Raw genomic sequence first — 14,777 nt, forward strand, 5'->3', positions numbered from 1 at the left:
ACAGGTCGTCGTTTCGGAAGTCTTGGTAAATCCATAGCGGCCTCTAATGGCGCACAGCCGAACAAAAAGAGCTTGTATTTAATTATTCGTTTTAAATGATTTTCGACTTTTCTCTAAGCTTTGCTGAACTACTTTGGTCCCCGTGATTTTACTTCTTCAGGCTCCACGCAGTTGACCGTCTGAGAGGTTTAGAGAGGAACTGCCTGGTGCAACAACTCTTAGCCTCCTAAGACCCGAACTCTTCCACGACATGCATTTTTAATTTCTCTTTGATATTTGGGCATATTGGGGCCCGATGAATGTAAAAACAAAGAATTACCAGATTTTTTTTTTTTTTTTACCTTATTTTTGTTTTTAAGAAAAATTAGAGCCACAAATGAGGATATTCATTTAAAATTTTGATAGAACAGTAGCAGTATAATGTCCTCGTAAGTGGATATCAGGCCCATGTAGAGCAAAATTGAGTATTTTGGTCTAAATAACCCAAAATGTGATGTCCACATATGTGGACGGCAGGTCCTAGGAGGTTAAAGAGTGACTGCAGTAATTTTGTTAAGTTTAATACTGCCCCGTTTACGTTTTATTACCCTAAAAGCTGTAAAATGTTAATATGTAGTAGTCAAATAAGCATTCTGGGAGAAAACAAAGTGTAGTGTTCCCTCTAAAGTGTATCTGAAGTAAGCTAAAATTTACTCTTCAGGTTATTTGTGTCAAACTCCTGGTAAAGTGTGTCTTGCTAAACAACAACCACATTTGTTGGACAGTTATTTTAAAGCATTATCTAACTTTGCTTTAATTTTAATTATTACTGGAACATAACTACAATTATATTAATAACCGGATGCATTATTCAAAGTCAAAAACTGCTTAAAAAGTTTTATAACTTTTTCCCCAAACAGTATTTTAATAATCATTCCTCCCATTTTGCTTCTAACATTTTTGGTTATATGAAATTCATAGATTTAATTCCATCGATTTTTGAGTATTACGCATCTATTCTATAATGTCTCTGAGGCCAGCATAAGTAGTCTGCAAAGAGGGGAGATTAGAGAGACAGATGCAAACAAAATCAAAAGCAGCACCTGAGATATTTTGATTCTGGAAACTTTTACTGATTAGTCATAAAATAAATGCAGTCTCAGGCCATCTTTTAATTAACTATATTACACTTTAGGTAACAAAATCAATAATCACAGCTTATATTTAATTATGAATATATATTCATTCTCTAACACAAGCTGTGATTTGTCTTCGAATAATAATATTATGCATTTAGTCACTTATTATACACTGTTTTTTGAATGCATAGCTATCATTTCTGTTTAATAAAAAAAAAATCGTCATATGATGATGTGGGGCTAATGAGATTGTACTCTTCTGTCTGCTCAAGAGTGTTTTGTAATTTGATAAGCAATGCAGACATTTATTGTATTATGCTGTAAAATTTGTTAAGTTTATTTAAGAGTGGTGAGCCTGAGATGGTTTGGATATGTCTAGAGGAGGGAGAGTGGATTTGTTGGGCAAAGAATGTTGAAGATGGAGCTGCCAGGCAGGAGGAAGAGGAAGACCTTTGTGGATGCAGTGAAAGAGGGCATGCAGAGGGTTAGTGTGACAGACTAGGATGCTAGTGATAGAGTGAGAAGGAGGCAGATGATATGTTGTGGGGACCCCTAAAGGGAGCAGCTGGAAAATAAAAGGAAGATGGTTGTTATGTGAGAACATATTTATTATAAAGTGTAAAATATGTAACAGCCATTTACGTCTGCTCTATAGATATATTTGTTTGTGGCATTTTCTTATGGCAGATGAATTTAATGGATAGAGTGTGTATGGTTTGGAAATGTACAGGGAGCATTTCATGTGTCTTTGTTGATGTTAATAAGAAAAGATTTCTATGGCATATCTGGAATTATTTTACTTGATTGTTATTATGATTTGTGTACTTTCGTTTTTTTAATGCTTCCTACATTCATACTCAAATGTGTTTATTATTTAATTTTATTTCAAACTATATGCTTAGCTGTAGTTGCTTATTTTGTTGCAATAAGTTGCACAGAGTTTAGGCAATGTTCTGGTGCAGCTTTAGAAGCCAGACACAATGTTTTTCTCCTTCTATGCGTGCTAAGTGTACAGGGACTACTTTAAACAGTCCCTGCGGAATTTGCTCAATTGAATGAATTTGTCTTATACGTGAATGCAGGCTTCTGCTTCTTGCTTTAGCCACGTGGTGGCGATGAAGTTCAGCAGGCAGAGTTATCCCCATCAACTGTTTGCTGTGTCATCTATGATTTCCCACGCAATTGGTGGGGAATCCAGGTGATCCCCTCTAAAAACAAAGGGATCACCTGTAATAACGTATTGTTTTTTTAATGATTGTCTTCAAAAACATGCGAAGCTGTTCAAGTATGTTCTAAAGTAGCCACATTACAAGGAGAATAAAGCTGATAATGTTAATAAGGTCATTACTGCATGTAACGGGGCTTTTAAGGAGTGTAATTAAACTCATCCACACCCGCACAAATAACAAACAAACCAAAAAACCAAAAAATAAAAAATCCCTGCCGAATAAAATCAGTCTTAATTTAGCCTTCGCGATTACGGATCTTCGGGAGTGTTTGTTTGATGCTGGCAAGCGAAAGTTAGCAGTATTTTCCTTGATGTGGATGCCAGCTATGCAGGGGTGGATCATTCTGCTGAATTTCCATAATATCTATGCATTATTCACTAGGAATTTTCTCTGAGGCGCATATTTAGATGGGAATGGGGTTTGGATAATGAAAGCTAATTTCCCCGGTGACGGTGCTAGCCCGAATTAATCTATCTGACCTCCCCCTTTTTCCTGAGAAAGACACTGTTAAGAGTTGGTGGTTTTGGGGGTGGATGTTGAAAGGCTCCGATACGCACACGTTCACAGTGTATCTCACACACGCACACCCCTAGCGTTGTTTTCCGGGATCACGCCACTGCTTCCACTTGGGATCTACACAGCAGCAGCAGCAGCGACATGGCTGATCATCACCGGACGGGACGGTGCAGTTTGTGAGCGAAAGTTAACGCGAAAAATGAAATACAGCGGACCAGCTATGTAGTCATCCAAGCGACCGGACACTGCGACACACCGTACGGCGCTCCGATGCAAATTATTTGAAGGATTGGAGGCGATCTGGTGTATTTTTTTTGCAGCAAAGTAGTTGGAGGAACTTGTCGCAGTGGCTTCATCCCAACGCGCTGCCTGGATTACCATACAGAAGTGGAACAATAGTCTCCTGCAGCAGAAACACTAGCAGGTCAGTGGCAGCGGGGCTTTTTCCCGTTTGTTTGTTTATATTCGGTCGTGTCGTCGTTCTGGCTGTGTTATAATAACCAGCATCGATACCCAACCACGGGTGTCCTATCACCTGACGTTCCAGGTAGGCTTATTTTTCGAGTCGTTAAACAAAGATGCCGTTTATAAGTTGGCGTGACCGGGGTCAGATTGCGCGTCTGTGTGGAACTGCTGTAGACAGATCACTGCAGAAAACTGAATCGCAGTAGCAGATAAAGCCGATAAATGGCGACACGGGCACCAAAGTCCAATCCAAATTTAAGTCCCTTGGGCAATAGAGCCTAAAGTCTGGAACCATTTCGGCGCCCTAAGCCGTTCAAATAGAAACTTAAAGGTCAGGATAGCGTCAAAGATGACCCCAGCCCCCCTTTCCTTTGAGTTTCTGAGCTTGCTTGGCGGATCTTTAACTTTCTTTGCCCTGCTGGATTCTCCTCCTACCGGATACTCGCGTCAGGAAAACACGGGGAGAGAGGAACTGGCCGAAAGTGTAAAAGGCCTGGAAGGTGGAGGAATCTCCCAGCCAGGCCCGAGCCGGAGCGCCACCGTGTATGTTTGGTGTGTTTGCTGTACGTGGTGCTGTGTGGGGACTGCTTTGTGCTGTTCACTTGTGTGCGCCCTGCCCGCAGTCACGTCGAGACTGTACGGGATATCTCGCCCGTATATGTGACAGTCCAGAGAGAATGTGCTGCGGTCCTGCAGTGCTGTCGATAACCTCGTGGATGTTCGCCATAAACCCACAGCGCACACGCTGAACAATTAACGTCACTGGCGAACGCAGGGCTCCACATTATTTCCTTAAAGTGTGCTGGGAGTATCACTGTGCGCTAAATAATTTATGGACATCTCAAAGTGGGATGTCCAGATTGAACACTGCGCGCATCCGTTACTTCTTTTGCCCTTGCAATGCACCCCGAATAAAATAAAATGACACTAATAATCCACGAACAGTAATAATCCGTGATGATCTTGTATTTTAATTTGTAGTCACGAGTTCCTGACCCTTCTACTCTTCCTTTTTCTTTGGCAAAGAGCTCTTTATTTCAAAGTGGGGATGTATTGCCAGGAAATCACTTCGTTACACAGTAGGAAGAATTTTCTTGAATGTTGTTCATTTTTATAATCGAATAAGGTAGTTTGTATTCAGAACAGTGTATTCTTTTTATTATTATTATTATTATTGTTGTTGTTGTTGTTGTTGTTGTTGTTGTTGTTACATAATGATAACGTTTTGGATGGAAAGTTATTCAGTAGTTAAACTGTGCCAACTTTCCATAGATGACAGTATTGTAATGTAGTGTTCTCCCAATGTTCCCAAATGAGCTTTTCGGATCTACTTCTGTGTATAGGCCTGCATCTATGTTATTGTACCATGATGTTATCATAATATTGTTATGTCTGAAGAGATAAGTAAGATTAAAAGTTATATATTCTAAAGTCCCTTTGTATTAATATCATGATAATGATAACAGTCACACTGCAAAGGCTGAAATGAACATGTACTAATCTTTCTGTACTTTCTCTGATCCTCATGAGCCAGATCTGCCAACAATCATACAGTCACACTTTCTTCTCCTCTCATGGCACATAATGACATTCTAGATCTTTTGCTCAGTCTTTTCCAATATGTTTTATTTGTTATTTTGTTGTGCTTGTTCATTCAACTTCTTTCCATATATTATTCTCTTAATCTGTCTCTGGAGATTCAGATTTAGTGATGGGATGCAGACAAGAAGCCCTTGGGTTTATAATGAGAAGGGACCATTGTCTGGGTGGATGTGTGTCGGATTCTGTAGTTGGGCAGATTTGTGCGTTACTCATGCATCCCCAGGCTGCTGTGCAAAAGCAATGTTGTGGCATTGGAGTGGCACTGAGTGCCTGTTTCACTCTGCCACATTGCATGTGCATGCATGCGTATGATTCATGTGTCATTGAATTTCAGAGTAATGCTTGTTTATTTCTGACGAAAAGAAAAAGAAAAATAGGTGCTGGATGTAAGACAATATGGCTGAAGAAAATGGAGACCATGGTCACACAAACAGCTGAAATACTCTGTGTGTGTGTGTGTGCATGTGTGTTTTATGAATGCATCGGACAGCTTGTGTGTATATTACACATTCATTGTGCAGGCATCGGCCCCGTGGTCCATTCATTACTTTTCCTCTGAAGAAGTCATAATTGGCATAATCCTAGAGCCAAGTTGGATGAATGACGCTCCGTTATGCTCTCATCCCAAGAAGTTTGGCAGGAAGTTTCTGAAGCTGACACTGGCATGTTTGGGTGTCAGTACTGAGAGATGCGAATTTTGAATTATCAGCTTCTTTTTTTTTTGCCTCTTTCTCTCTCGCTTTTCCTTTTCTCTTTACCTCATAGACAGAAACTGCGGTTCCAGTCTGGGCCTGTAACCTAGCAACCCAAATGGTGTGTCTTGAATAAATCAGACTGTTCCTCTTCTTTCCTCCTCAGGAGTCTTTTAGTTCACCTCACCTCCAGGCTACAATATCCATGCAACCACCCCACACATGCATGTGAAAACACATATGCACAGTGTGGTAGAAAGTCAGAGGTTTTATCTTTTTCCTACTTTATATCAATTACTCTGTTGACCTTTGATCTCTTGTGTTGTTTTATTACACAGCCCTTCTTAATGCATATGAGTTTATGCTCTGTATTGCTTTCAGAGCTAAAACACCAGTGCTTGTTATGCTTTTGAATGTCCTAGAGAATGAGTGTAGCCTTTGTCATCTGGAGTGCGTCCCTTCATTAAGTGGGAGTTATGCATAGCAGAGTTATTTGTGGTTTGCCAGGTGTCCGTCTGCACACGCTGCAGCCTGGAGCCACATGTCCTATCTCATTCACTGATGGGGCTCTGCCAACGTCGTCACACTCGCAGCTCCATCTGCATCACACAAGACTCAAAATTGAGTGCACAGTCAATTTGATTCTTGACCATCACTGTTGCACTTAAACGCTCCGGAACATCTGAACACATCTTATATTGTCATTAAGAATAAAATGTGGTATAGCCTTAGCTTCATAGTTTTATTAAACAAAGCTCATTAAGTGGAAAAAAATCTGTCTGTCTTGAATTTCCTGAAAAAACATCTTTAAAAATAACAAATTTTACAATTTAAGGAGGATTAAGTAAGCTATATTTCCATAAAATGAAATATTTATAATGAATGCTATGTGTTTATTTTGTATAACAGTCTATTAGAGACCCTTATTTTGTTCTATGATAAAACTGGAAATCTTAACTTGCTATACATACAGAGATACCCAGAAGTGCTTCTCTGTATGACCCACTGGATGCTGAGATTTGTGTTACTGTCCATGCTAATGCAACCCAGATAAGAGGAAGACTGGGGAATTGGTTATTGTTGTGTGCCTGTGTGCCTGTGTCTATGTGTGTGTGTGTGCTTGCCTGGATACCAGCAATATCTGTCTGTCTTAATGATAACACTGGCATTTATTTATCTGGGTAATAGGCAGAAAATTATATCTCAAGTGTTTCCCCCTAATATGACTCATTTATTCCTGAAAATCTATGGATAGTCACTCCAAGGTTACGTGAGGAGAACCCATTCTTCTTGTCCAAGCAGCCACCTTCTCTAATGAAGTCTGGGAAAGCATGCAAATGAGGATTTTGGGGGGGGGGGATTCATTGCATACTGATAATCCATGTAGCGCATGATACAAAATAAACAAGTTACTTCCCTTTTTCTCTGTTTTTTCCCTTCTTTGGCTTTTTTTTTTATCTTCAAAGAAAAGCTTGCAGCTAAGGTGTAAACGACATCTAACTAATCTCATGTAAACTGGCAGAGGCAATGTTGTGAGCAATAGATATTGTCCTAAGCACATCTTCTGGTGAAAAAAGGCCAGTTGTCCCCAGCGCTAATGTTTGAATTCCCTCTGAGCACTAGTTGTCTCTAATAGGCCTGAAAAACGTAGAGCCTGAAAGGATGAATGGCTTTTGTAGAGGCCTCCAAAGTTGGACACAAAGAGAAAGGCAGTGGGTGCAATGTGTATTTGCCCATGTCGCTGTGTGTGTGTGTGTGAGTGTGTGTCTGCGCACTTCTGCGTGCCAGCTCACAAGCCCTTATGGGTTTGATAGAAGGAGCAGGAAGTGGAAGGGAGACAGGAATACTCTGCCATAGCTGTGCCTACCTTCAGGCCATTAAGGCAGAGAGTAGAAGACATAACAAACTGACTTCCATACACAGAACTGCACACATGGAAAGGCACATTTACTGTAAATACACTCATGAAATAGAAATGTCTACTGAGAGGCGCCCTAAACAATATATATATATTTGAAAGCTCACTGAGGTTTACAAAGAGGTATACAAGCACAAATACACACAGTGTGGGTGTACCACTGAATACATAGAGCAAGTTGCTGTAAAAACGCTATGTCCCTTTGTCCACATTTATTTTAAGGATGGGATACTTGTGTCCTGCAGATGCATAGACACTGTACCTTATTTACAACTAACTTTCCATCAGTTTAGTTATCATATGAACAGCAGGTTAAAATGGAATATTGAAGGATTTGCTGTAGATGTGTCGATGCGTCGTATGATAATACTTTAGACTGCAGTTCATACGCAATTAATTCATTGCATGGAGTTTATGGACCACCCAGTGAAATGCTTGTCAATCACAGCTCATCTGGGAAAGCTGCTCTGGTCTGAAACCTCTGGGAAGTTGCATTGTCAGCAGTTTGGTTTTATTTTCTGTACTTTTTTTGTTTGTACATGTCTTTTTCTCTCTTTTTCTACCCCTCCGTGGGTTTTCTTCATCTCCTTCTTTGTCTTTTATTCTGCAATGTTTGCTCTTGGGATACATAACAATGAGGACACAGGCTGTATGAGCAAACAGAATCTCTGGGAGCTTAACGAAATGCAGAAAATGTGCACGGGTTGCACTGCAATAGTTTACCTGCACAGTGATAGAATAACAGGGTAGCATGGATGTGGTGGTTGCCGATGGTGATAATGACAGCTCTGAACATGTTGCAGGTAGTGCTTTTGATTATATAATTATAATGAAGGTGGTGCTTTTCTTCCCCCTCAGGCCTGAGGGCCCCAGTGGTGTGACTGAGAAGATGGACAGGATGAAGATCATCAAGCGGAGGCTGTCCATGTCTCTACGCAGCGCTCGGCCTGTTGATGACTCTCTGTCCGAACTTGCAGAACAGATGGCCTTGGATGAGGCATCCACAGCTAGGGACAATGGTGAGAGATGTGAACGAGTGCCCTCACACATGTACATGCAAACACCTTAGCAAGCATTGGCACTCAGACATACAGTATGTGCACAGAGACCTGCAGTTAAATTAACAGCCAAAGTTAAAATTTTTGTTACTGAAATGTATTATGTTTGTGATGCTCAACTACACTACACTGTGTGCACCTACATATATACTGGAATTACAGTAACACAGTGTATAGTAGAAAAAACAGACAAACAGTTTATACTGTCCTTATGATAAAGAATAGATGTGTCATCTCCATAACCCTTGTAGGAGTTGCACAGAGTCTGACTCCAGCATCTGTTATGCAGATTTTCTTTTCATGCAACTGCAGTTATTAAAGGACACCTGCTCTTGTTTTGCAACATTTCAAGACATTACGACTTCATTTAGAGCTTTTATTCAGTACAAGAAGACCAAGCAATAACTAAATGATGGTGTAGGTGGAGAGGGTTAAAGCAAAGGTCCTTTATGATGGATGAAGGTCATACAGAATTAAGGGAGCAGATCTTTCACTTTTCCTCACTTTACGTCATTCATTTACACTGATGCCCTCTCAGAGATAATACATTTCTTAATGCAAATATCTCATAAACTGTATGTGCCTGTTTAAATGTGTGTTTGTCACTTTTTTTCATGTACACTACTCTCATAAAGTCATACAGACATGCAAATGCTAAACAGAAGCATATTCATGGTAGCTTCATCTGCTTCTATAACCCACTGAAGCCATCCATGTTAACCATCATCATCTTTACCACAATCTTCATCACAATTAACCTAACAATTCAGTTAACCACTCAGTCATCAAGACTGAATGGCAGTGTACGCTGGGAATGTGTGGGAATTCCCAAATCTGTCAGAACTCAGACACACTGTTTGTTTCTTCATGTTTTCACATAAGAGAAAGGAAATGTCTTTGCTTCTAGAAGAAAGTCTGAAAAACAGTGTCATCCTAAGACACTCTGGGTGCCATCTGCTGGGCATCGTCCGTGACTGCAGGTCCCACTTGGGAAGAATCAGAGACCTCGCACCCAGGCACTATCTTTGTATGTGTTTGTCAGAACATAGGGAGAAAGGAGGTTGTCTCAGCTTTGGCAGATGGTTTTTGTGTCAAACAAAACAACAAAGCTTAAGTGTTCAAATATAGCTGTGTTCTGTTGGCCGCTTGGCAAGGAGCGATGATGCTTGCTTGTTGCTGTCACTACAGCTCCTGGGCTGCAACATCTATAGCTCTACCCCATTCGTTTTTGCTTACTGGCTTCTTTCTCCTTTTCATTCTATTTTTACATCCCTTGCTTTTGTTTTTGATAGCTAAAGCGATGTCATTTCCAAAGAGTCCAGCTAGCAAGTGAGAGAAGGAGTGGAATGGAGCTAGTGATGAGGAGAGACATTAAACTTTAACCAACTGCTCTACATTACTATCTCCTTCTGTCCTTTTCCCTTGCTGTATCCTCCCCTTCTCCCCCTGGGTGCACAGACATCTCTCTCTATATAAGTCAAACTGTACAAAAGAGTGGTAGAAAATACTTCTCACATTTTTCTTGCTAATGAGAGGCAATGTCAAGGCTCGTGTTCACTGCAGTTCCTTTCTGTCAGTGTATTACTGGACCAGTTAGCTTGTTTTGCTTAAGTAAAACGGAGAAAAAAGAAACTCGGCTGGTGAATTTACCTTTGCTTGGTGATTTGAGTGAAATTTGAAGAGAATTATTTCAAAGCTAGGAGATGTGTCGTGTGGGCCTCCACCCACACTCTACTAACAGAATTCAATAATTACACATTAATCTGTGTGAAAGAAAGCTGACAGTACATGTATGCTGCATGTAAACGTCCTTAGTTTAGGTGCTTTGCTTTGGAAAACTCAAGGAAGGAGTTTTTGACCTCTAGGTGTTCATTTTCCTAATGCAGGCAACCAAAAATCTCTTGTAGCCCTTACATCAATGATTATTATTACTCCCATAGCTTGGTGACCTGTCTCCTACAGTGTGTCTGCAAGTTTTATGTGTGCATGTCTGCATTTCTTTCTGCTGCTACTTCACTGTGAGTTCTATGACTCAACAGATTTTCCACGATGCATGCCTTATGCCTCGTACACTTTCTATTTTCATTTCTGTTTCCGTGCTACAGCGGCTCCTCACATAATTACAGAATGATTACAGCATGATTACAGGAGCTGTGTGCATTTCCAGCCTTTTATCTATTACTACTACATATTGTACTGTTCCTACATGTTCTGCTACCTTTCTGTGCCTGTCTGTGTGTGACTTTGTGTCATCTTTTTTCTCTTCTTCTCTCATTCCATTTTACAATTCCTGTCATCTTTTTCTCTATTTCACTGTTTCCTTCCTCTCGCCTGAACCCCTTTCTCTTTTCTTTGATCAACCTCTTTCCCTTCTGAGTTTTCTGTTCTCTTTTGCATCCACTGTGGGACTCTCTTTCTCCTTGGCTGTCTGTCTACATTTTGAATCTCAGAGCCCATGGTGGTGTGCTCTGTACACCCTCCCGCCTCCCATAGCGCTCCCTCCTTCCTGCGTCAATATGCTGGTCATCTGGGCCGCACCGCCCTGCGCAGAGAGCCAGGTGGGGGGCTAGAACGAGACAGAGCCTTCCTGAGCCTGCACAGGACTGGATCTCTGGGTACACACACACACACACACACACACACACACACACACACACACGGAAACCTGTAAGTAAACAAAGAAACATACAAAAGGTGCTGAATATTCATGATTATTCATATTTTATGCTGCTCTGTATGCCACTACAGGCATTTAATTGAATTGCTGACATTGCTGTACAGAGTGCCGTTCATTTTCTTATATTTTGATTCCAAGGAGCGTGACTGTCTTGTAATTTTGAAGTGATCATGAGCGCTAGCTCTCCAGGCTTTTTGGAGGTTTTTAAAATTTTCTTTGCGCATTGGTTGCTTTTTCATTCGTTTATAACCCAGTCCTTGACCATGTTCAGAGGAACGGTTTCCTTGTTTCTTTTTTTCCCCTTTTTTGTCTGTTGAGCTATTTAACACTAACACTATACCTGCCTTTTCAAGGAAAAAATGCACCAAACTCAAGGATGAACCATTATCGTATCTACAGATAACAGAAATCTTAGCAAAGTTCCAGTTTTAAATTGATAGTAAGCTTTGTTATTAGTAGCCTGTCACAAAAAATATTCACATTTCTGTAGTTGAATCTATAAAAAAATAACAAATATCACAGTTTGACAGGGATGAAATAGTTTTTTGCACTAACAAAGAGCTATTTACCCTAAACCTGGCATATTTCAGCATGGTGTGCAGTGTGTCCTTAAAAGAATTTAGGAAACTGGAAAATGAGCCTGCATCAGATTGTCAACCTGTCCGAGGTGTACCCTGCCCCTTGCTCTTTGGTAGCTGGGATGACTAAACTCATAGATTTATGGACACAGAAGAGTACCATCAGATTTTGATTCACAGATGCAATACCATCTCGAAAGCATCTGAATCGCACACACATGCACGTGCACAACATACTAACTGTTTGTGAAGACTTAAAGAAACAAGAAAACTTGGGAAAAGGGGTTCACATTAAAACTCATAAGAACTGTACACACTCTGTTCTGCCTTACATAATGTATCTTCACTTACGTTTGCATGTGTTTCCCGTTTTCCTAGCAAAATATAAAGAAATGAGGGGTGGCTAAATACTTTTGCATAGCACTGTATAAAGTACTTATTATACAAACTGGCTTTTACAGTTACATCATAAGTTCATGTTCAATGATGCACCTGTGTCAAATGATCAGATAACCACAGTGAACATTGCTGCTTTGACAAGTCAGTTTGCTCATTGTTTTCAGTGTCATTCAGTCATGTGTTTTCTGTGTGTTTGATCCTTTTTTGCATGTGAGTGTTGTGAGCATGTGCTTTGTGTACAAGATGCATCTGAGTGTGAACAATATAGAACTTTGTGAAAGAGAACTAGGAAGTAATAAGGGACACCGTGTTCATGCTTAAATATCGACTGCTTTAAAGATTTAGAAAACAGAAAGCAAATAAAACACAAATGACACGAAGAGCAAACCAACCAGACAGCTGCCCTGGAAGCCAGCAGAAGTATATGCACCTTTTTACCACGACTTCATTAGAAACATTATAACATTCAGTTGTGCATTTGGGTTTGTAAAATTGATTAACTTTATCTACTTTTGCAAAAATGTAGTTAATGCTGAGGTCATATTTAGCAATACAGATGATCCACTAGGATTCTTGTTGCAGCTGTATAATATATAAACCTTGACCTGCACAAAACATCAGGCCAGAGTAATACTGCCACCCCTGGTTTGAAAATCACGTACTGAAGCGTGTCAGTTTTGCTTTCTATAGGCGAGGCGTGTGTGTGTGTGTGTGAGTGTGTGTGAGTGTGCGCGCGCGCGCGTGTGTCTGTGTGTGTGCGCGCGTGTGTGTGAGTGTGTGTGTGTGTGTGTGTATGTGTGTGTGTGTGTGTGTGTAAAACAGTGTTTACCGAAACAACTTTTCTATCCTGGCAACACTTACTATGAGGGTGGAGGGATAAAACTCTAATGACCTTAATCCAACATTTACAAACACGCACATACAACACATGCTCACAGCACTCACATGCAATTACTTTTTCCTTCTCTCTACATTATGTAATGTGGTCTGTGGCTATATAGATCCCAGTAATCTCATTTCCCACTGTGGCAGAACGGCTTATATCAGGAGCAGTAGGGCAGAACGTACCGAAGAAAAGAAAGTCTGGGATGGATGGAAAGAAAAGATGAGGATGATCACGCCGGAGATGGGTTTCGAATGAGCAAACTGTGATTTATGAGAGAATGAGAGGTAGAAATGATAAAAGCGTGAGGAGGAATGGTAGGGTTTTTCACATCAGCTCCTTCAGGAGTCACATCAGACTTGTGTTGTGAATACCCTGCGAGATGGAGATAGACCGCAACGAGACTCCTTGCATTCACTGAGCTTTAGATGAAGGGAACTAGACTTATAACAGCAGCTTATGGTTTGTTGTAATCCTGTGAGCTGGGAATATGATAATTAGACAATGCTTGAATAAAACTAAAACAATCCTAATGAAAAAACAGATACTGCAACATAGGGGAGGGTTGATTATGTACTATTGCATGGTGCCTTACTTGTATAATAATAATGCTGCTTATTTCCCAATTTGAATATACTGATACTATATTTTTAAAGCTTATATGTCGACATTGACGATATTGTTAAGATAACAGTGCTTTTTTAAAATAGAAACAAACCAAATGTTTCATTTCATTATGAGATTCAGGGATATTTTACATATTTAATAAAAGCTATCAGTGTTTTCTGGTAGAAAAACTATGCATTGGTTTGTCTACCATCTTACCTTCTTGAGCCCACAAGTTGTTGATCTGGCAGTGACTTCATTGTAGGAAATCCACGGGTGCCACTGAGTGTACAAAAGCTCCTAAAAGGACATAGACTTGACTCAGCCTAGAAAGAAGGCTACTCTATTATTTAGGTCTTGATAAGGTATAGTTTAAAATGTTAAGAGGTACTGTGTGTGTGTGTGTGTGTGTGTCTGTGCGTGTCTGTGTGTGTGTTTCCCACTAGTTGGTCTCGCTGACTCACTGTGTGCCGCTCAGCAGTCACAGCACGTTGCAGCCTTTAATAGAGTGACATGATGATGCAATCTCTTGTTCCTGCTGCGCTAAAGAGATTGCCCACCCTTTCACTTTTTCCCTCTGTGTTTGTCCAACTTGCGTTGTATCAGTTTAATTTAATACACTTTTAATTTGTGTAAATGGGCTGTGGGGTTATATGTGTTTGGCCAGGAGTCCAAAAGGTATTGCAGGTTTGTGATATCTGTTGCTATCTGGGCCAACACCCACTCCCAGCACACTGTACTTGCAGTCAGGAAAGATGAGCAATGCAGTTTCAGTGTTGCTTCTCACCACTACCTCATCTTTTTGTCTTCCTCTCTCTGTCACGCTCTCTCTCTGTCTCTCGCTCACTCTAATTGTAGTTACACGGTTGGGGATTAGCTGGTCCTCCCGTCTGTTTTTACTGCAAAAGGGCTGTGCTAAAAGCTGCCTGCTTTTCTCAAAACCTGTCTCAGGCTGCTGTTTTTCAGTACTGTCAAAGAAGTCTCCTCTTGTTCCTTTCCCCCCCTTTGTATTTGTCTCTTTCCCTCTGCACACATC

General features: G+C 40.5%; 1 protein-coding gene across 5 annotated transcripts in view; it reads left to right on the forward strand.

Moving 5' to 3' along the window:
* The first annotated feature begins 8 nt into the window (after window positions 1–8).
* LOC146363664 (cyclin-dependent kinase 17-like) overlaps window positions 9–14,777 on the forward strand; it is a 40,968-nt gene continuing 26,199 nt past the window's right edge. Inside the window, exons 1-3 of one of the 5 annotated variants that reach the window (XM_084917200.1) lie at window positions 9–25; window positions 8,399–8,559; window positions 11,049–11,213. In XM_084917200.1, the coding sequence (XP_084773326.1) occupies window positions 8,430–8,559; window positions 11,049–11,213 (295 nt within the window). In that variant the 5' untranslated portion in view covers window positions 9–25; window positions 8,399–8,429. Of the gene's footprint in view, window positions 26–2,808; window positions 3,288–8,398; window positions 8,560–11,048; window positions 11,214–14,777 lie in introns of those variants that run through there. The other 4 variants (XM_084917199.1, XM_084917201.1, XM_084917204.1 and 1 more) reach the window with 4 other exon arrangements.

Source organism: Perissodus microlepis, chromosome 20 (genome assembly GCF_051167445.1).
Source record: "Perissodus microlepis isolate ML-2025 ecotype Zambia chromosome 20, ASM5116744v1, whole genome shotgun sequence".
NCBI lineage: Eukaryota > Metazoa > Chordata > Actinopteri > Cichliformes > Cichlidae > Perissodus > Perissodus microlepis.